Source organism: Xiphophorus couchianus, chromosome 20 (assembly GCF_001444195.1).
Source record: "Xiphophorus couchianus chromosome 20, X_couchianus-1.0, whole genome shotgun sequence".
Taxonomy (NCBI): domain Eukaryota; kingdom Metazoa; phylum Chordata; class Actinopteri; order Cyprinodontiformes; family Poeciliidae; genus Xiphophorus; species Xiphophorus couchianus.
Genome location: NC_040247.1, coordinates 10,785,111 through 10,808,556, shown reverse-complemented (window position 1 = coordinate 10,808,556; position 23,446 = coordinate 10,785,111). Strand labels below are relative to the sequence as shown.

General features: G+C 37.0%; 2 protein-coding genes and 1 non-coding gene across 5 annotated transcripts in view; 2 read left to right on the top strand and 1 right to left on the bottom strand.

The window, feature by feature from the left end:
* Window positions 1-3: 3 nt before the first annotated feature.
* Window positions 4-15,618, bottom strand: mars1 (methionyl-tRNA synthetase 1). 2 transcript variants are annotated; one of them, XM_028002784.1, is made up of 22 exons: window positions 15,360-15,618; window positions 14,079-14,169; window positions 13,422-13,500; window positions 13,207-13,338; window positions 11,987-12,062; window positions 11,708-11,883; window positions 11,130-11,239; window positions 10,845-10,961; window positions 10,561-10,764; window positions 8,614-8,815; window positions 7,641-7,715; window positions 7,260-7,430; window positions 6,849-6,944; window positions 6,025-6,142; window positions 5,621-5,834; window positions 3,591-3,722; window positions 3,361-3,465; window positions 2,207-2,402; window positions 1,605-1,676; window positions 1,307-1,333; window positions 935-1,054; window positions 4-577 (listed from the first exon to the last, which is right to left on the bottom strand). In XM_028002784.1, the coding sequence occupies exons 1-22, from the start codon at window positions 15,460-15,462 to the stop codon at window positions 428-430; spliced, it is 2,766 nt and encodes a 921-aa protein (XP_027858585.1). In that variant the 5' UTR covers window positions 15,463-15,618; the 3' UTR covers window positions 4-427. The 2 variants fall into 2 exon arrangements, with proteins under 2 accessions (XP_027858585.1, XP_027858586.1); XM_028002785.1 differs by lacking the exon at window positions 1,307-1,333 and having other exon boundaries at window positions 15,360-15,462.
* Window positions 12,765-12,836, top strand: trnad-guc (transfer RNA aspartic acid (anticodon GUC)). The gene has a single exon. It is a non-coding gene; the product is annotated as a tRNA-Asp (tRNA).
* A 324-nt stretch (window positions 15,619-15,942) lies between the features above and the next one.
* Window positions 15,943-23,446, top strand: part of arhgap9 (Rho GTPase activating protein 9) — a 57,940-nt gene continuing 50,436 nt past the window's right edge. For both annotated transcript variants that reach the window (XM_028002674.1, XM_028002672.1), the window contains exon 1: window positions 15,943-16,201. The gene's annotated coding sequence lies outside the window, so the exon portion shown is untranslated. The remainder of the gene's footprint in view (window positions 16,202-23,446) is intronic.

Here is a 23,446-nt window from a genome sequence, read left to right as displayed (position 1 = left end):
ACATCTTTTTTTCTTAATCTGTTTATTTTATAGATCCCAATAGATATTTGTAGCAAAGAAAAAAATCCAAAGGATATAAAAACCATCTTAAGACGTACAAACGCACCTTCCAAATGCTAATATCATATGCTGACTTTAACACAGGGAGGGTATAAAATCAGTTTCTTTTGGTGTAGGGATTTGGAGAAATCCTTCCTTTCTGTATCTGTATTCATTTGACTGTCTCTTTGTGTGTTTTCATTTCCCCGTCGGCCAATCCAGCATTTCATTAGTCCTCGGTGCCAACACCACATTGTCTTAGATCCTGTCACGGCTTTGCCTTAAGCTAATACCCTCATCTCTCCATGTACATCTTGTTCCCATTCTCCACTCTTGCCTTCCCCTTCCTCTAACCTTAATTTGGCTTTCCTTTCTTCATTTTCCTTTCTCACTTTTTCTTACCCTTCTGAGGTGCAGGCTCAGGGCTCTTCCCTTCAGCAAGAGCCAGTTGTTTCTTAAGGTCTAAAAGTTTGGAAACCTCTGCTGTGATTATAGCCTTTTCTGCTTTCTGGGATTTAAGCGCTCGAACCTTGTCGCCCTGTAATAAAAAAAATTAAAAAAAGATAATTTTAGATTTTATTCTAAAATAATGACCCAACATGAGAATTCATTTTTAAATGAAAAAATGGAAATCAAATTTAATTTTTATAACTATGAAAAAAACCTAAAATCTACAAAACATGATTTTAGCTGGAAATACAATCAAATGTCGCTGTGTTGAGTTTAAGCTTTTTTTTTTTTTTAGAAATCAAGTTTTATAATCAAGATAGAAAAACAAAATAAAGAATACCTGTAAAAAACTGAAAGCACTTTCAATCTTATTCCAACGACAGATTATTGATACTATTTGAATTTGATGAATTGGTAATATTTCGCTGCATGCTAGCGATCTAACCTGTTCGGCTACAGCTTCCGCCAGCTGCTTGGCTTTTTCGGGATCCGATCCGTCGACCACCTTCACCTCGGCAACAACGGGAGGAGCAGGAACTGCAGCGGGCTGAGTGCTAGCAGTAATCTGAAGGTGTAAACAAATAAACACCTGTAGCAGGTGTTGCAGTGATCGTTTCTACTGATTTCTTTGACTAAAAACTCAAAGCGTTGGTGAGATTCTGTAAGTTATAAAACTAGAAAACGACAAATCAAACCAAGATGAGTAAAAAGGATCCATTTCAAGACATTAGCTGCTAGAGTTAGTGATGGAATTCATTAATCTACACTGACAAGCAGCAGATTGTGGACCCACTCAAAAACAAACGCCACTCAATACCTTCTTATTAGATGGTTCGTCTTCAGGCTAGAGGCAAGGATTAGAGGGATTATTTTTATCTATATGATGAATGCACCATTGATAATTTATGCATTTAAAATACATTTTCTCTCTATCTTGCTCTTAAAAAAAACCAGGCACTCCAATTAAGAGTAAATTCAAACAGATGACAGTCTGTGAACGGCTACACATAATACATTCTTATTTCACTTTTCATAAATGATGATGAATCTACATCAATACATGACCAGACTTGAGCTCACTCTCAGACCATTACGCATCATAAACATCAAATTACCTGCTGTCCACCAAACCTCTTCTTCAAAGCCTCGATCTGATCCGCCTCCAGTTTCTGGAATAATGGACTGACCTGGGAATGAAACGGGTTGGGGAACCGAGGCAGTGAGAGACAAAAATTAAAACGAGTAGATATGCAGGAATTTTTAAAAAGTCGATTCAGCCCAAGGCTCATATAGCTCATCTTTGAATAAAGTGGATTATGCAAGATGGTAAATAATTTTCTGAGAGATTTTTCAAAGTTTTGGTCACACTTCATGAAACACTGCACTAGAGTAAAGGAGTGTCTACATAAGCTTTGCATGGTCTTCAGTGACGTTTCCTATCCTTTACATAAAGGCCAAAGTCACCAATTATGACAGTCTGAACAGACAAGACACCACAATTAGACCCAGATGGTCAAATGGCCTGAGAGAAACTTGTTTGCTGGAAGGTGTGTGTGTGTGATTGTGTGTGTTCACGAAACCGCATTGCTTTCAACAGTTCTGAAATCGTGACAGACTGTTGCGTTCTCATTGTATCACCCTGCTTCAACAGTGCTGCGGATTCGTGTGTCTGCGCAGGTGCCACTCGTGTTTTCTCTTTCGTCAAGGTCACACTCACGGTGCCGATGCGGTGGCCCGCTCTCAGGGCGCACACGAAGGTGCCGGGGCCTTGCAACATGGTATTGATGCAAGTCTGAGGAGCGTTGAGCTGATCCCTGATGGTCTGGCTGACCGCTGGCATGTAAGGCAGGAGCATCACCGACAGCAAGCAGGCGATATTCACAGAAACGCCCGTCACGGTGCCGGCGCGCTGCCTGAAAAGAACAAACAACTCACATCACCTAATCAGACATGTCGGAAATGTGAACACAGGCATAGACGCGGTGAGAGATTCTGACTCTGGATAAAAATAACACAATTTCATGCAAATTGTAAAAAATATATATATTAAAAGTGAAAAAAATTACTTGCTTGTATTTAAAACTGAAATGCAACAATTGTTCTTAAAATAAAAAATACTATTAGAGAAATAAAGCAAATTAAAATACTTAATATTGGTTATTTGATAAAGCTTAATGTATGTAAGCCTTCACATTTACACACCTTGTTATTCTGATATTTATAGAGTAATACTTGAGCTTGTCAACTGAAGAATTAAAAACAGTCTCATCCTAATAACACTAACTGGTGGTCATCACAGCGACAAAAACGAATGCATTTCCAAAATTAAAACGAGATGGGAAAGGGTCCATGGGGGCTGCCAAGAGGCCGACAGCAACAATAAAGAAACTGCAACATATAATAGTTATGTTGTACAATATAATAATCTGTATCCAAACTATAGAAGGTTTTTCTGTCAACTAGAGCAAGTAGGTTGAGCAAAAATGTCCCAGAATTTGGTCTAAACCGGACGTTTTGGGCCACAATGCTAAACTTTAGATTTGCCAAAGAAACAACAGTAAGAGGGCGTTATGACTGAGTGCTTCAGGCAGCAACAGTCACGTTTCCTTGAACTGGGTGTTTTGTCAAGGATAATGAAACCATGAACTAATAACAGTCAAAACATTCAAGAGTCTTCTAGAAAACATAAACTAAGATTTTTTTTTTCAGCTGTCCAGGCAAACCCCTAAATCAACTCCAACTAATGCAAGGTAGAAAAAGTTAGGCAATTCTATGCGTTTATCTTGCTTCGTAAAGCCTCGAAATGCTCGTTTTACCAGGGGTGTGTAGATTTTTCACAGCCACTGCATGTTCTTGTGTAAAACTTCTCACCTTTCTGACTCTCCTCCCTTTATTTTCTTCCAGGGCTCATTGACTTGAATGTATTGGTTACCATGGCGAGAAATGTTCAAGATGTGCTTCAAGGCATCGCGGATCCTGGTGAAACATTTCGAACAGAGTAAATACCCTTATTAGCATTCCGCTCAAACATGTACATCATCTAACTGTACTCCCCAACCGATCAATTAAACTACTGAATTCTGTAAAACTGAACATCTTACTTGACTTTGTCCATAAGCTGGATGTACTGCTGCAGCTCCCAGCCCACCACAGCCAGGAGCTTCTTGTCTTCCTGCTGTAGCTCCATCGCAGGCACGCATCCTCCAAAAAACTTGGTCACAAACATCCCTCCTCTGGAAGAGAGAGCAAGATTCAGACAGAACAGATTAAGACCTGGGCAGAAAAAGAAACTGAGTTGGAAACGAACAGAAAATCATCGAGGGGGGGAAAAAATGAATTGAGGATGAAACCAGCAAAGGACATGCTACTTGACTTGCTAATCTTGTATAAATTATACATTTTGCTGTCTTATCTACCACACCGCCTTGCCGTACAGTTATGCAGCGTACTGCCTGAATGCAGTCGCATCTGAAGCAAGTAATTCTTCTTAAGTTTCATGTGTAGATTTTTTATTTTTTGTCTGATGCAACACCGTGTTCAATATTTTACATCTCTAATCTGGCATTTTAGACCAAAGAAAAAAGCCGCTTACAGATTCACTTAACTGTGGTAAAATTAATTTTATCGTTTGTTTAGTTAAATTGTCGATCCTTCAGCTATTATTTTTTAAATGTATAAACTGTTGAATAAATTGTATATTTGCTTGTCTAATTATTTCCCAGACTGTACCCTAAATGCTTTTAATAAACACCAATCAGAGTGCAGCCTTGACTGAAAGTTAACTGTATAAGATGGATGCATTTTCACTAATGATGTGACTCAGAGACTGGATCTGAGGTAGGTCAGAATTTCTTTTCTGAATTAGCAGAACTCTTTCCACCTGAGGCAGGATGCAATCTGCAAGATATTTTGCAGCCAATTAGACATCAATGTTGCTGCCCGAGACCAATTTTGAAGATCAAGGTACTCTGGAAAGAAGCTGCTGAGAAATATCTTTGAAGTGGGATTTAACACTGATCTTTTAAAAAACATTTTAGACGAGGTAATTAGGGCTAAATTACGCCATCCCAAATAAATTGAGAAAACTAGGGTGAGCGTCTTGTAATAGTTAGTGATGTAACTGACTTTTTTCCCAAAGAGTACAACACAAGTTGTTAATTGGACTTGATGACAGTGTTGCTGCATATTTACTTTAAGTGAAACCCTTGTAGGAAGAGTGAGCAACTTGAGATGCATTGCCCCAGTTTTTCTCTCAGCAATGATTGAAAACTATTGAAGTAAAGCAGAATAAAACAACTGCTATACAAAAACACTCATGTACATCAAAATTCTCCCCATTTTGACACACTACAACCAAAACCTTAAATTTAAATTATTTGAATTGTAGGTGGTGTAGTTGGTAGCACTTCTGGATGCAGCAAAAATAGCTCATGGATTTTAAACGTCAGCCTGGAGTTTTTCTGTATGGAGTTTGAATGTTCTCCCTGTGTGTGGGTTATTTCTCCAACAGTACAAAAACAAGACCGTTAGGTTAATTGGTCTCTCAAAAATTGCCTGTAGGCATGGTTGTCTGTCGTGTGCGTTGCCTTGGCGACCGGTCCAAGATGTACCCTTGGCCGATGACAGGAGAAAGGCATGTTTCTATGCAACTCTGGCTGAAATCTTTGGGTGTTTTTGAGCTTTTCAGTTTTGTCCTTCATCCCCACAGCATGATGCTGCCACCACCCGGTGTTTTTTAGGAGGGATGGTGTGTTCAGGGTGTAATGAAATAAAACGACACACAGGTGGACTCCACTTATTAATTAGGTAACTTTTGAAAGCAACTGTTTGAACTGGATGGGGTAAATGGGGTATAATACATATGGGGGGCTGAATACATATTCTAGTCACACTTTTTTTTTATTTGAAAACATGTCTATTTCTTTCCACTTTGGTTAAGCACTACTTTCTTTTCACATAAAATATCACATAAAATAACTCATAACTATGAGTGACCTAAAAGCGATGCATATACACAGTAGGATTTCTGAAAATACTTGAATTTTGAAGCTCTAAAGAGGTTATTCCCTTTCAGGTGAATGCTAAAGTTCATAAGAGAACAGAGATCGTAGCTAAGCTCTGTCGCCGTTACCTGTTGATGAAGTTCCCCAAATTGTTGAGCAGCTCAGAGTTGTTCTTTAGGGCCATGTCAGCCCAAGAAAAAGCTGAATCTTGTCCTTCTGGACGCACATACAGGAGGTAGAACCGCCATACGTCCGAAGGGATGCCAGTGTCCTTCGCCATGTCACCAAACACACCGACACCACGGCTCTTTGAGAACTTTGTGTCCTCGTAGTTCAGATATTCTGAGGAGTCAAGAACCCACACATCAGGGATAATGATCAGCAATAGCTTAGCAATCAATTCTGTAACAACAATTCTAAGTTTAACAACTATTCAAGAATCTACAACGAAGTCAGTTACATACTCGCATAAATCTCATTACATAAATAAATAATAAAGTGATCAAGCTGATCAGTGGTAGTAGGAGCTTACCAGTAGCAATTAGATGGCTGACCAGAGTGTAGTTGTCCTGGGCTCCCAGTAGGGAGCAGGGAAACACCACACTGTGGAACGGCACATTGTCCTTCGCCATGAAGTTGTACAGCTCCACCTGGTGGCAGAGATAACACTGCGTCTTAAGGATGACATCATATTAGATCATCGTGAGATCATCCAGTTCAAAGAGGACTTATCTGCTCAACCCTCCACCTCCCCCCTGCACTTACAGGGCATCACACTCTCATAAGAAAGCCTCAATCCCAGGGCTTTACATGAAGAGGGATGAGATGAATGAATGAGGCTTAACAGAGACAGAGCATGTTACAGTTTGGGTCAGTTCAATCTACTTGTACATTAACATGTTTGAGACTTGTCACTTTCTTCAAGTTAGATACTTGTTGGTATATATGGGGAAGCTATGCGAGTCCTGAGCTTACAATATCAAACTGGGGTCTGATCACAAAATGTCAAATGGTTCTGTTTTAACATGAAGCAGAGCACAGCTTCGCAAGAAAGACAGAAAGAAAAGCTGGTATAGATTGTTAATGTTAACACTTATTTCAGGAGAAGGTTGTCTGCCGCAGCTCACTGCTTTTACAGTCATGTGTGCACTAATATGGTTGGGATTTCAATATCTGCTTCACTTTAAGTTTTAAATGGGGTGATAAATAACACGCTGTTCAACTGAAGGGTACAAAAAAAAATTCCACATGGGGAAATGAGAATTACAATTAGACCCACTCTGGATGAAAATGAGGACAAAAATCTGTGTCAAGCTTATGTGTTAGTCCTTTGTATGGCTCAACAGTGTCTGATACCTGATGAGGATTTTTCCACCACTTTTCCCATTCGTTGGTGTAGTTGGCAGTAATAGACAGATAACCAATAGGAGCATCGAACCAAACGTAGAACACCTACAGAGGAACAAAGTCATGTTTCAGTAAAGAAATTAACTGTGGATAAAATGTTAAATCCTTTAGTCATTATACAAGGTAAGATTCAAAACAATCTGAAGTTTAAGGTAAATTACCCAAACATAAATTGAAGGTTTTGGTTTTCTAAATTTGAAAAATATATGCTCAAAACACATCTCAAGTATGCAAATCAAGCAAAGGATTTAAGAAAGTGTAAACCAAACATGAATACAATAAAAAAAATGCTCAGTGTGCAAAAGCCAAGAAAAGTAGAGTTTCTCTTTCTGTATTTCTCTGCAAGTAATCAGAGCAAACCTTCTCTTTAAAGTCTGGGTGAGGTACTGGTGTTCCCCACTGCAGGTCCCTGGTGATGCAGCGAGGCTTGAGTCCATCTCTGAGCCAAGAGCGAGTGATCTGTTTGGCGTTTGCTGTCCAGTCTCCAGAGCTGGTTGATCTCTCTAGCCAATTCTCCAACTGAGTTTCTAGCTGCATTAAAAAAAAGAAAAGTGAATTCATAAACAACCATGTTAACTTTAAGGTAAAGGTTTAGAATATTTCCCCTGAAATACTCAACTTATGAAATGTTTTTAAACACATAAAACTGGATTAGTTGTCTTGATTCATCACACCTAAAAGTGCAGTACAGCTACAAAAACAAACAAGAAGGAGCATTGCAAAGCAATGGTAAAACTTTACCTTTGGCAGGTCCAAGAACAGATGTTTGGAGGAGCGGATTTCTGGAGTCTGCCTGCAGACTTTGCACTGAGGTTCCTGGAAGCAGTAAAAAAAAAAAAATCAATAAATATTATAATTTATGCATTTAAGATTTCTTATTGAGTTTTCCAAATTTATTATGTATCCTACTGGAGAAGATCCAGAGCACAAACAAGCCTCCAATAACAAATAGCACAACATATAACATAATTCCATCTCATAATGAAAAAAATAAATATACTGATTTTCCACAGAAGACAAAAAATATTGTCTTATTATAAATATATTAAAATAAAAAGTTGACATTGGCTGTATGTGAATATTGCAGATGACAACTTTTACAGTAAAACTAAAATATTTTTTATGTTATTTCAGTATATTCTAATAATTGAAAAAGGAGAAATTTGAGTTTCAGCACAAAGAAGATTCTGTTGTTAGTTCTAATTTCTTGTAACTACAGGTTTTTAGTATTACCAACAGAGCACAAATAAAATGAACATAATTTATTCAAAAATAAACAAAATCAAACAAATAGGATTTCAATAAACATATTTCACAATATGTACTTAACTGGAATTTCATGTACTTTTCATAATGCTGACTGTCGGTGCCTATGACGATGCATATGCTTAATTTCTAACATCACTATTGCGATCCTCTTTTCTGTAACAACACTGAATGTTTATAAAGATAGTCAGAAACCTTTCTATCATTTAAAATGGGTGTGTTTTTTTTCTGGTTATTTTCACTTTTAATGCAGACAGAATTTATGAAACTATCTAGGTTTTAATGATTAAGAGAAGAGCCACAAGGTAGCTGGCATAAAATATATATTATTGTTATGGGTGTGAATGTAAAGAAATGTTGTTTCTTTTTATGTTTTATTAAAAATGTGTTTTCTTAAAAGTAGATCAAGGAAAAGTTATACTGGACTGAACCTTCCACAGCCACTCACCCTGAGCTCCACGGCGTTGATGAGGCGCCCACACTTGTCACACTGATCACCGCGAGCCTCTGGATAGCTGCAGTAGGGACACATTCCCTCTACAAAGCGGTCAGCCAGGAAGCGCTGACAGTTTTCACAGCGAAGCTGTTCCACCGTGTCTTCAACAAGAAATCCATTCTTGTGGAGTCGCCAGAATATATCCTGAGCGATCCTGAGACAGAGGAAAAGGGCCAGTTGGATGATTTCTTGAAAAATGATTTCTTTGAAAACGTAAAGCGTGGATTAAGTATGCGACAACTGGCTAATGTCAGGATGAGCCCTTGTCACACCAGTTTCAATATTTAGCATATTGAAACTTACAGTATTTTAGCAAAGCTTATTTTAATATATTAAAATGCATATTAAAATGTAAATGTACAAAGTCTATAAAAAAATAAATACAGCCATTTATATAGTAGGACATCAAGAAAGGAGAGGTCAAATTATTGACAGGAGGGAATAACTTAAAAATTAAAGTGACAAAGAAAAAAGCAATGGTTTGGTTTTGGGCTGGTAAACCTAGAATCTAAGAGTTAAGCCTCCAGCACTTCTCATGAATCAAGTCAAAAGTCTTTAATCTAAGGGGCTGTTTTTATTTCTTAAAAAACATCACGCTGGAGCTTGATGTTTGATATCTTTTTAAGCTGCTCTATATCAAAGCAAAGGCCTCAAAACAAGAAGTTCGATCGCTATCATTTTTGGTGTACAAGCACTTGGATTTAGGTCTAAGATTCTTTAGAGAAAAGTGCCTCATATGGATGCAATTTCCTATAAAAGATTATCTTTGTGAAACATGTGTGTACAAAAACAATAAAACAAAATCATAATTTCTTAAATGAAGACTGACAAATATCCTAATAAATTTCTCCTAAAATATCTCAGTAACAACTCATTATTTCAAAAGCTAAAATGGCAGCTAATGTATGGAAATAAACATGTATTTTCCATGTGCAAAATCACATGTAGGGGCCATGTGAATACAAAGAATATAAGAAATTTCACATTAAAAATCACATGAGAGATATGTGAAAACACATGTGAAAACACATGTGAAACCCAAGGACTACACATGACATTCATGTAAAACTCATGGATTTTTGGTGCCTATGGGAAATTTCCACAAAGGTGAATCTGTGATTCCTGAACAAGACATTCTTCTTTGGAGAACTTTGATGAAACTGTGTAAAAAATACAAGACTGGCAACAAAAATGAGTAAAAATTACAATTTGTAACCCAAAACAAAAGGTTTTTTAAAAATAAGAAAAAGGGGAGCAGCTATTTGATATGGATATTGCTAAAACAGCCTATTTTTATACTGCTAGATATTTTTTTAAGGAATTCAAAAAATGTCAGTTTCTATATGTAGAGGATTTTCTCACAACTATCAACTGTCAATTATCAAGTCTATTGACATGTGAAATGTATGGAAAACATCCCACATTAATGTTGCCTTTGGTGTAATCATGTGAAACAATAGACTTCATGTATTTTTTCCATTAACTTCTCCTAATTTTCAAACTTTTTACAACTTCCTTGAATTACATCAGGTTTTAAATTCCAGCTTAAAATAAATAATTAAAAGCAGGTAACAGAGACAAACAGAGTTTTTCTATGTTCTGAAATCCAAAAGAACAAGGAAATAGCAAGTTTTGAGTAGAAAGGATAAATTTTTGTACCAGCATGTACAATATTTTAGTAATCCTATTGGACATTATGTAATATTATAAGTGGAAGTATGCTGATTCTTCCACTTCACATCACAATCATCCAGTTTTAGGATTAGAGTACTAAAATGTGGTTTTAATGAGTTTCATGTTAATAAATGTTTTTCACATGAATAAACTTTCATACTTTTCTGAAATACAGCATTTTTTCCTCTTCAAGGGTCTTAAAGAGCACACCTAAAGAAAACTTACTCCGTCTGCTTCTCAGTGGTGGTTCTCCCAAAGAAGTCAAAGTCAATCTGGAACCATTTGTAGATACTGGAGTGAACAGCATGGTACTTGTCACAGATCTGCTGCGGTGTCAGGCCTTCCTCTCTGGCCTTGTTCTCAGTAGCCGTGCCGTACTCATCTGTGCCACAGACAAACAACACATTCCACCCTCGCAGCTGGCCGTATCTGGGGAAAAATGAAGTAACACTTAGTGGTGCAACAGAGAATGTAAAACTTGAAAAAAAAATAGGTATTTAAATTCTTACCTGGAGAAAACATCCGCACTAAGGACACAGCCAATGATGTTACCCAGGTGGGGGACATTGTTGACATATGGCAAGGCGCTAGTGATGAGGACATTCCGGTTGCCCTCTTGTGGCATACTGTGTAGGGACATTTAAAAACAAGTTGTTTCTGGATAGTTGCTTTTCCAGCTCTTCGAGATCATTGCAAGATAACATTATATCATCCTCTCCCATGAGGAATGAGGTAGCTTGAAACAATGCCACAAGCAAAAAACAGAACAGCATATTTGAGCTTACATCACTTACACTGGATGTTGCTTTTCAGCTGGATAGGAGCAGGCGTTTAAATCCTTGCTCCAGGTGAGAGCTGCTGCTTCCATCTCCTCTTCTGAAACGGTACGCTCCCCTTCATCATTCTGAGCCCAAAACAGTAAAAAAAGAAAATTACACTCACCATTAGGCTTTAAGGTTAGTCCATTTTCTTCAAACTGAGATGTTAGTGCTCTTGTTAAGTATAAAGAACATAAAGAGCTATTATTATTTCATTGTTGCAGTTTAAGAGAATAAGTCTGTTTCACTTGAGATGAGGCTGAAATCAATCTGCGCAGCTATTTTATTAATACAATTTTTATCCACATAGGTAGAAATGCTACAAGCCGCAAGCATAAGACCACAAGTAAATGCACAAGAGTCGTTTTATTTTTATGGTACATTTATGGCTTGAAAGGGAAAGTAAAAGAAATCCTTGTAGCCTCACATTTAAATTTAACTTGAGGCATACTCACATGTGCAGTTACTGTTAGCTCTAAGGTTCCTACAAATCTATGCTTTTCAGTAAGAACACCTCAAGTTTGTAAAAGTCAAAGTGATGATGTAGCAGATACCTCAGCAGGGCTGCTGTTGCATGGCTGTGTGTCTCTGCTCTGAGGTGCAGGCTGCTTCTGCATGTAGCTCTTCATGGCCTCCAGGCCTTTTCCCTGCAGCACTTTCTGAGCTGCAGACTGACAGCCACGCACCGCAGCAACACGGTCAAACCAAGCCTTTGCTAATTTATGATCACCTGAAAGGGAGAGACAGAGAAATGGAAAGAGAGGAAATTAGATTTGGGAAAGGAAGTGGAAATTTTGCAACTACCGTACTAAAATTAAACAAACTGAACTTACTCAATTCTAGAGAAGAGACGGATAAAACAGGATGCAGGGCACCCCATAAAACAACATCAGCAACTGAAACAGCTTCCTGAAACAAAGAAAAGCAATACTATTAACATTATTTCAAATACGAAAACACAATATTTCAGAATATTTTGATACAGAGAAGCTAAATATAGGGGAAGAAATTTTTTACAATTATAAGTTTCTCTACAAATAATTTGTATTATTGATCAAACAATTCTTATGACCATATATAGCATCAAAATCTATCTGAAAAATAAATGATATGCATATATGTTCAAAAGAATAACGTCCTATTGTTTGGTAAAAAAATAAAAAAGTTCACAAAATAAATCTATGCCTTTCAGGCTTTGTAGAGCAAACTGCTCTTCATGCTGTTCAGGCAAAATGTGCGGAACAAGATTTGCTCTGATGGGCAAAATCAAAGCAGTTCCAAAAATGTAATCTAGCTTGTTTATTTTAGGTAAGTAAACTGAAAAAAGTAGGTAAACATTCACATATTTAACAGTGGTGTTGCCCCTAGAGGAAGCTAAGGGGAGTTAGAACTAACTCAATTTTCCAACTTGCAAAGAATGTTTCCTACTCATAAGTGACATAATTTCCACCTCGGGCTTCAAAAACAACTTGAATGCAGCATAATTTAGAAGACACACAACAATTTTTCATTAAAAAACTTCTATTTAATTGTTAATGAATTATTATGTAATGTAATCTCAACAATTCAGTTCTAATACTGAACCTCTATAAGAGCATATTCAGGTATATATCCTCGTTAGTACAGTGGTGAGTATCCCCGCCTGTCACGCGGGAGACCGGGGTTCGATTCCCTGACGGGGAGTGAAGTTTGTTTCAGGTCCCTCTTGAAAATGAAATCTAGATCTCAACGGGGTTTACCTGATTAAATAAAGGAATCCTACAGTCTTCCATCCCATCATAGATGACAGGAGCATGTAAAATGTTTTTAAATATGTCTGGAGATGCATTAAAAAGATTTAACAGACTAATTTACAATGGGAAAAAAGGAACAAGAGAAGTAGAAAGGAAGAGCAGGTAAAAAAATATAAGGTTACAATGACTGATGGCAACAGGCAGGAATCATTTCCTGAAGAGTTATTTTGAGTCTCTTAGGTGAAGCTTTCCATTATTTAACCTGCGATTTTCTGGTTTTTTGTTTGTTTTTTTAGAGGGAGTAGGCATTGATACTGTACCCCAGTTAAATATGCCATGCTGCCCTTGGCCAAGCTTTGGTCCAAGACATTTAGGGGACCCTGGAGAACTTTGGGAACCTCTGACCCTTTTCCCTGAAGCACTGCCAAGTGAAGAGCCCGTAGCAGTGCAGGCTGTGAAATTAAAGTAAAGCATTATTTCTTTACCTTCATGCTGAGATTCATTAATATGAATCTGAAAAACAGAATTAATTTACCTGGAGAATTGTGGCTTCCCACTCAAGCCACTGATTGCACTGATCACTAGATTCTGGTCCATTTAACTCAAACAGGTACCTGTGTGTCAAACACATGGAGCTCATTCAGCAACAAAATTACAACCGAGAGCACACATTGCATAAAAATAAAATTCATCTAGACAAGAAGAGGTGGGGATAGCTGCAGTAGGTATTGGACCTCTTAAAAAAACTTGGTGGCATCATAAGTAACAAACATTATGAAGCCAGTATTGAAGCAAAATCTTCAGAAAATGATTCAGAAGATAAAGGCTAAATTTATCTTAACTACTTTCTAAAATTTAGAAAGTGGTTTTTAGTCAATGTTTTCAAATGTCCATAAAATTACAACCTAGTCCTACTGACTTATGGATAGAGCTGAAAAGGTCAGCAACATAAGCAGCCTAGAAACCCGACTCTGTTACACCAGCTGTGTCAGGAGAAAGGTGAACAGGTTCAGTCTGATTAAACATCAGACAGCCAGAAAATAAAATACATTGTATAACATTTCTGGTTTCAAATGAATCTGCAAAATTTACCCATAACCCAAAGGAGTTCCTACTGTGTACTTCAAAATATTCAATTTAAAAAGTTCTTCCAAAGATAAATGACCTCAAATATTTGCATAATTTAGTTCACCTGCAAATAGTATTGGAGCTAAAAAGGTGCTGCCCACTGGGTAGAAAAAGAGTAGGCACAGCTGGACGGGGGAGGAAAGGCACCACCTTCCCTGAAAATAAGAAAGAGAAAATCAAAAATGTGTTTAAAAATGTCACAGGCAATTTTTTTAACAGTACAGGGGAAATGGTGGCTCAGGGGATCTATCTGTTCAAAGCAGTACTGTAAAGAAAGTTTTACCAAAATTTCTAAGCATTGATTAGACAAACTGGTAAGATCATATGTATGACAAGTAATTCAAATCATATCTGCTAAATATAGATGTGCAAGAAGTGTATTTAAATTATTGATACATCAATATTTTTCTTTATTTTAAAGTTTTCCTTTGAAATCTTTTTCTTCTAATTTTACACATTTAGCTACATCAAATATGTAGTTATTTTATCAGCTTTTCCCTTAGGGGTTGCTACAGAGAATTCTCCGTCTCTTTATTGTCCTCTCAACTGAATCATTAACCCTCACACCAACAAATTTCATGTCTTCCTCTTAGCTACGTCCCATGTGGCTTCTACTACCGATTCAATCATTGTCTTCCCTGTGAATTTGTCCAAACCATCTCAGTCTGAGCTCTCTGACTTTATCTTCATCTTCATTCCATCTTTGTCACCCAAAAAGAACCTCAACAGCTCTAGCTCTGCAACATCCAATTAAAGCCTTCTTTTAAATATCACATATACAAATGTTCACTTTTTATATAGTTATTTGATTTCAGCCATGATTAAAAGACAGACTGTTAGAATAAAAAATAATTAATAAATACACATTCATCTTGTTTATATCAATTATATATTCTTTTCCACCACAACAAGCAAGTATATGGAGACAAATCTGTAGAGAAAAGTTCCACAGGTTACAATAAACAAATCAAAATCAACATGTTACTGTTTTAAACTCAGAATCTGTTTAGCTACAACTTAACTGCTATTATGAATGACACAAAAAGGGAACTTGACTCTTCGTGAATATGAATACTACAACAAAACAAAAACATCTGGGATGTGAGAGTTTTCTAGTTGCTTCACAAATACACGACCTGTTCACTCCATTCATTCATTCTGACACTGACATACACTGAGCACCTAATGGGGGCTAGTTACGCTGCTAGCTCGGTTCTCCTTACACAGTCACAGCTGTCCGTTTCAGCACTCAGTCGCACTTGAAGCACATTTTTGACAAAATGTAGAGTATATTACTTACATATAGTCACATAAACAAAAACGAAATATCCTAACTATGCTTTACCTTCGTGGTTGAGGAACTGAACGCCGCACTGAACTCCTGTTACTTCCAGTGCAGCTAACACCTTCAGACAATGCGGGTTGCCTTCACTAACAAACAACTCCATCAGGCCGGTGGCAGTTCCTCTTGCTACTAAACTGTACACTGGATTATTGTTTTTCTTTTTATTTCTCTCTGAAAGAAGAAGACAGGTGACTCTGGAACTAACTTTGCCGGCGTATGCTGTCCACGCTGATGCAAGCGCTATTAGATTTGCCAAAAATGGTGAAAATGTAGTTTTGAGGCCGTCTTTGTGCCTTTTACAGAAGTTGATTTAGTTCTGTCAAAGGACTACATCTCCCATAATCCTTTTTGTAAATATGGCTGTCACGTTATTAGGTTGACTTGTTCTGTGTTTTAAGGTTAGCACCGCCGGGTGGTAAGACTTTTCATGCATGTACACGGAATGCCGGACGATGCCGTGATAATAAACACGCTCACCTCAAGCTCTGAATTTTCTGTAATGTGATTGGCTTTGACCAAAACTATATTCGACGACAACAGCCAATCATAAACCAGCAAATCTTACACGGCGTAAGCTATTTTCTATCCTCTTAAAGAGCGAGGAAGGGTCTGTCTGTCAGCGTGGGATGGAAATGTCACTAGTTCCCATGAGTTGCAGTTAATTTGCAAAAGTGCACGGCGACGTACTCCCTCTACGTCTCTATTAGCCCAATTATGTGAAGTTATTAATATCTACGAGAAAAGCGCTGCAGACTTAATAGGAAGCATACGCAAATTTCTGGGCAGTTCACTCCAAAACACAGCAGAGCTGTCACCGCGTTGTTGTCACTGCTGCTTCAAAGGTGAGTTGTCGAGTGTCGTTTACAGCAAGTACTGTGTAAATGCTATTTTTTTAATTTGCGGAAAGCAATTTAGCTTTCATCCTTCAGTTGAAATGTATATTCTTCAGTTTTATTCTTAATATAAACTAACAAACTGTTTCTCTGAAAAGAAGTTTAATTACAACTCTATCCAATATTTACAGGGTAATATTTACTGAATTTTCTGCGTCACTACTCTGCATGTTTAATAAAGTTGCTAGTGTTTTTTAAAGTTGTCGGAAATTTAAAACTTGAGTTTTGTTTTAAGATTGGATTTAAAAAGTTCCATTAATACTCAAATGTCCTGAGCTATGGTACACATTGATTATCCAAAAAGCTAGGTCTCACAGGTCATATAGGTCTTGCACGCAGGTTTATAGTTACTGCAAAAAATAAATGTACTTTTTCCACAACACAGTTTTCCCACATGATTATATTAATGTACATACTCAGAGTCTTTTGCTTCACAAATACTTAGAACTTTGAAAAAAAAAACCTCAAATGCATTTTTAGCCTCCAAACATTTCCTGTGGAGGAGCTTCTTTTTAGAGTTTCCATTTCAGCACTGCCTTACAGTTACATATAACATGGTGTATCATTATTACCACAGCTATACATTGGTCCTGCAGACACTGATGCCCTATTCCCTCACATTGTAATGTTCCAGAAACAATGCTCTCATGTTTTTGTCATAATTTTTTAAACCCACACTGATAAGAGTACTTTCACATGTGCCTTATTTTGTGCAGATATATTTGCATGCATCTGCATGCAAAGCTCGCCCATACCAGTGTATGGACAGGTTAACCACAGTGAGTGATGGAAACTGCTTGTCTGACGCATTGCATTTTTGTTGTTTCATAATCATTCTTAAGTCCTTGCAAAGCTGGAGATTTTCTCTCTTTCTGCCAGCTTATGACGACACGAGCTTGAAAGATTAATGCCATTTGCAACTTTTCTGATTTAAAGCGCCCTGTACCTCGAGTATTAAGAGCAGAGTTACAAACGCCCCATAATTGCATGATGGCCCCTCACACATTGCTGTGGATCTAGTGCCACACAGGTATTGAGAGACTGTTGTATCTGACATTAAGTTGCATTTACTGGTCAGATCACTCTGGTGTTTTTTTTTTTTTTTTTTTTTTTTTTTTTTTGGTCTGTGGGATGAGCATACAGCTTCTCGCACACAGTCACTTGTGTGGGAAAATTAAGATGATGTAGGTCAGCAAAACCTCCTCTAACCTCTTTGTTAGGGAAGCCGAACACTGTGCTGCTGAACCTGTGTTAAGTGAATTCTTGTCCTTTTTAACAACTTTGCAACTGCCACCTTTCGCGTACGGGTTTGTCTGTTTTGCTGCTCATTTCAGTTACAGTTTTGTTTCTTCATCTGAACATGTCACTTTGCATGGTTTTTATTTTTTGGGCTGATAAATTTTCTCTGTCCAGCTTTTCCTCATTCTTTCTGTTTTCAAGTATGTTAAGCCAGAGCTTGTGATTTTTTTTTTCTTTTACTATAATCGGAAAGGTGAAAAACTTTGAACTGCCACAAATTTCTTTTCTTCTCCTCTGTATAAACAAAATCCTTTGCCTATAGCACAAATTCTCCAGACCTTCTGAAGGTCTTTTAAAGTTTTTCTTTGGATGTCTGCATTTTCAGTACACCTTTTTGACATTCTTATTCACCTCTTAACCCTTTTATAAGTGTAATTCTTCTACGGTTTCATTAATAAGCCGTGCAGCCCTGACCTATGAATCATTAAAGCATTAAAGGACACATAACTTCAGGAATGAATCAGTGCTTTAAAGATACCAGATCATGCAAAAGTAGTCATACACCTCAACCTTTCCACTATTTGTCAAGTTACAACCATTAGAGCAGATGTGGTTGTAACTTGACAACTAGCACATTCTAGTTTCTAGCATATGCTAAAAACTAGCTCGTGCTTGAAACTAGCACTAGCATGTGTTAGTTTCCCACATGCTGTTAGTTTTCCACTACTAACAGCATCTGTTAGTATGTGTTAATTAGGGATAGTGAGCACACTAGTGTGTGTGTGTGTGTGTGTGTGACATAAGGAAAAGACAAAACAAAATATTCACAAAACTGAAACTACATCTGACCGATTTCCACCTTAGTTGATTCATCTGTTATTTACCAAAGTTTTGTCAGAGATATACTGTAGCTTCATTGCAGTGAAGTCATGCAGGAAGTGATTTTAAAGGAAGGGCGTCTATTTGTCAAATTACTCAAGGACTGGCCTAACAGTTAGTGGCCTAAAGCTACTTCAAGATAAAAAGGTATTATTTTTTTTGTTGTCTACATGCAGAAGCAAAAAGTGAATGCCACCAGAAATAAAAAGTCAGGAGAAGTACTATCATAGTTAGGCCTGCATTCTGGTTTTAGGGATTTTCACCTGAATTAGATGAAGAAACAAACCGCCGTGTCAGTGATGACTGCATTTTAGATCCAGAGCAGTGCAGCATGTGTAGACCATGCACAGCAGCAGAAGAGAACACCATCTCATATAGACTGGCATCCCCAGGTCTAAATATTACCACTTGTGTTTTTCTTAGTTGGGAAAAGCATCAAAATATTAAATAAAAAAAATTGGGGCATTAGGATGTTATGAGAAAACATACTCTCAAGAGTTCAGACTTTTTCCAAAATGTAGACAAGAGCTTGGGAGGATCATGAAAATTTTTAATAATAGTAAAAAAAAAAAAACTTACAGCAGAAGCACAAGAAGAACAGTACATGCCGCACAGGTAGCATAATGTGCAGTGAAATGGAAGAATCCAGTACTTAGCAGTGAGTAAATTTATAAGGCAGGGATAGAAATTACAAGGCTGTAGATGAACTCATCAGGGGAAAAGTGGTACAGCTGTGACAGGGAGGAAGCAAGGAAACTTTTGGAGGGAGGCTAACAGAGGAAACTGAACTAAAGCTCAAAGGATCTTCAAACCAAAAGGGAAAGATCTGACAATATTCTAAGAAAATAAATCCAAAGGTACTATGTACAAACTGCTTTTCAAAAGTTAAAATTAAGTTACTGTCAGGTGCTTGAGTCTTAATTAATTCTGTTTTTCTCGTATTATTATTGTGTGTTAAATTTTAAGACTCATCAGCTGATTTTTATTTCAGCTTTTGGCAGTTAAGGTGCAAGATCTCATTTTACTATTACTTACTTTGCTCTGCTTTAATCCAGATGAATTGTTTCATGTTTAATATCAGTTATTTTTGTTGAGAAGCATAGTCAAGCTGACAGAGTAAGTGCTATTACGGTCTTCAAAGTCCCAAAAATAAGTGACTGAGATGGTTTAAAATGTTATTTCACACATTTAAAAGTGAAGACCAAAAATGCTAATTATTGAAGTAGTGCATAGTAAAAAGTTTTAGCTTTTGCTCACTTTTTTACGTATATCTTTATTTAAGTCCAAGGAAAATTGTCCCCACTTGAAAAAAATAAACCCTTAACCCCTCTAGGGGATAAAAGTGATGCCTGTCTGTGTTAGTGCCATTGAAATCGGAGGTCTAGCTCCTTTTCTTTGTGCCTCAGCTCCACGCACACTTCGGCTGTGTGCAGCTGAAAGTGGGTCTTCGACTTGCTTGATAGCTTTTGACAGCTCACTCTCATCCCTGGTGGATCAATGGAGCTCAGCACTCTTCATTAGAAACATCAATGTACTGCACATTCCCACAGGCTCAGCAACGACCCAGCAGCTCAGCCAGTGAAAATGTATTTATTTTTTTATTCTATAAAAAACCATTCAGGCTTTATGGCTTATGTACTTTTTTTTCTTCAGGTGAAAACCAGAGAAATTGCTTGGTTTTTCACATTGGTACTTTTTTTTTTTAAACGTAGCCTGCATTAATGTTCAAGCAACATTCACATATGATTGTGATTATGATTATTTTGATTAGGAATACAAATGTTTTACTACTTTTTATACTGCACAGAACAACAGAAAATTAATTATTTTATATTTTTTTATTAATAAATACATGGATGTATTTTAAGGCACACCTCAAAGATTATGACTGTCTACAAATTCGTGACATGATGGGAAAGTCAAAAAAGTTGCCACATTTGTTCCATGTCCAGGAAGGAGACAGACTCTGTGTCAAGACATAGAAGACAACAAAATAAGACATTCTATGAAGATTTTGGAGCTAAATCCTAGCTAGGAAGATAAAACTTGGGAGAAAATAATTCCGCTAAATAGTCAATTAAACACAAAGCCCTGATCTCAGTCCCACAGAAACTTTAAACAATATGCGAGATAAGCTGCCTACAAACCTGTTGCAGCTGTTCAGCAAACTATTGTGAGAAGCTTATGAAAGGATACTCAAAACATTTGATCCAAGTTATAAGGAAATATATCTAAACAAAGAAAGTAATAAAACAATGTGTTCTTTAGTTTTTTTTAAGACAAATTGAAATTTTAAGTGTCATTTGTTCAGTTATGGTGTCATTATTAGGAAAAGCTTAGTTTGTATGCTTTTTATTTTTAAAGGCTTCTTCTGTGGGGTGAATGGTATTTTTTCTCAGATTGTTTATGCTGTGAAGAAGATAAAACGCAACAAAAAAAAAAATAGCATGGTAAAAGGAAAAAATAAATGGACAGACTAACAGTGAAACCTAGGAGAAGAGATTCGTTCGTAAATGTTACTACTTACATTTCAAACCGAAAACACATTATTTATTTAGATTGTTTTGCCATGTTTGTAGTTAAATCAAAGGACTTTTTGGCTAGATATTGTATAGAATATGAGCGGTTTTAAAGTAAAATTGATCTGTGTGTATAGAATGTTTTGCTTTTATTAAACAAACTATACTATTTACCTTCCCTTTTTCCTAAGTGAATTTAAAAATGAAATCCTTGATTTATTTGTATTCAAAAGCTCAAAATGCCTTCTGGACGATTCTGCAGTGTTTTGTAATTTGCATGAAAGGCAAATGCCTTGTTTCTTATTGATGTATTTATTTTTTCTGGTTGTTTTTAATGTTTATATTGAAAAGAGGGATCTTGAAGTTGAATATTATTGAGGTGAATTTTAAAGAAGTTCACTACACGTCGATGGAAGCTTCAGGGTTTATTGTAAACACAAGTGTTGCGTCAGCAGTCTCTTGAAATGATGGCATCACACGTGGAATATTATTATGTGCAACAAGGTGAAAAAAACACAGTGGAGACACTAGTGATGGCAGCAGGTCACAGAGGTTGTTGTCATAGTGGAAATAATGAGTCTGAGCCAATGGCTGCCTTACTGTCATCATCTGCCTTTCGATTGGCCCTCTGACAGTTTACTCAGCTAATCAGTGGAAGAATTCAGCCTACATGTTTGGTAGCATATGTGTACACACACACGCATTCATGCACACATTTGGCGGCCAAATGTCTCACTGGGAAAATGTAATGTGTGTTTCGGTGAGTCTCTCTGGTCCTACCATTAATAATGCATGGCTTAGGGAGGATGAAAGGCTGTTTTGGCTTGAGGCATGTGTCTCATATGAAGAGAGAGACATCATGGCCGGTAGTTATAACTGTACATCCACAGAGAGAGTGAATGCTTCGTCACATGGCACATCAGCAGCACTGTACTTAAGGCTGGAAGTGGATTTATTTTGGGGGTAAAGAGTGAAATACGGTAATCAAATATTTAACATGAAGGGATTTTTTTTGTTTGTTTTGTATGGTTTCAAGGTAGGTTGAATACTGTGTCTTTACAGAGCACTTTATTAGATACACCTGTTCAGTATCTGGTTAACACAAATGCAAATCAGCCAATGATATGGTAGCTGCACGTCTAGGCATGATAAAGGTGATTTGCTGAAGTTCAAATTGAGCAGCATAATGGAGGGAAATGGGATTTAAATGACCAAATGTGAAATGGATGTTTGGGCTTGTTATAAATTTTCAGAAACATTTGATGTTCTAGGATAGTTACACAGCCTGACTCAGAGATTTGGCAAATAATAACAATAATAATAAGCCAATCAGCAGCAGTGCATCACACAAAAAATACCTTGCTGATGTCAAAGGAGAATAGCAGAAAGGTAGCAGTGGCTGAAAAAATCACTTGTTACATTTGAGGTATGCTAAATAAAATACATCTGAATGCACAACATGTCAAACTTTGAAGCAGATGGACAAGAGCAGCAGAAGATCACACACAGTGCCGCTCGTAGGAGATAAAAATAGGAAATTGAGGTGATAATTCACACAGGCTCACCAAAATTGGATGACAAACTGAAAAAAAAACATTGCTTGTTCTTGATTTAAGTAGTGACATTAAGATTTAGGGTCAGAAATTAGTATAATATTGTGACACATGGACCCATTATCAAAAAGACATCTGTGCCTTAATAGTTTTAATTGAATTATGCATTATTAAGAAATTCAATAGAGGTTTACATACGTTTTCAAATTCCTGTGCCTCATCTTTAACAATGTCGGTCAGTTTCTCCATTATATTATAGGACATATTTTCCTTCACCCACATAGTTGTTGTTTGTGTTTGGTCCATTTTCTTCACGTGAAAGCTATAATTCTTCCAAATGTAATCAATATTTAAGAGACAATTCTCTGTGTGTAGACACCCACTAGATAGTATTTTGTATTACATGGCACTTGTAATCCAGTAATATTTGCTAATGCCTAATATACTATCATCTTCCAGTATTTCTGGTGTTTGAAGTAGTCCCCTATAACTGAGACATGGTACCTTTTACTTTCAAAACCTGAAATGCCAGGGGACCATTAATTCAGAATTTCTGGTGTAAACTGTGTCCTCATATCTCATATATCTCGTATATTTTCATTAATTGTTTAAAACGTTTAAACATGTGATTTCCATTTTTTGTTTATTTTACTGACCCAACTGTCAGATTCAGTACTTGGTGGGAGGTCATAATGTTACAGCTGATAAGTGCGTAGAGATAGTACCACGTTTTTTTTATTTTTTCAGGATTGATTTCTGAAAGCTTTTAAGCTGGCTTCACATTTATTTCATGACTTACTCCCTTTTTTTTGTAAATCCAGAATGTGTCCTGTGATGCAACACTTCACATCGCAAGCATCATAGCACCACTAGATTGGGTTAAAAGTCAAATTTAGCAGGCAATGGTTTGCTAACAGTAATCATGCACAAGAAGGATTCATCCTGGTCTTGTGAAGAACATGAGCACAACTTGTTTGTCTGACACTGGTGCGGTAATTAAGGTT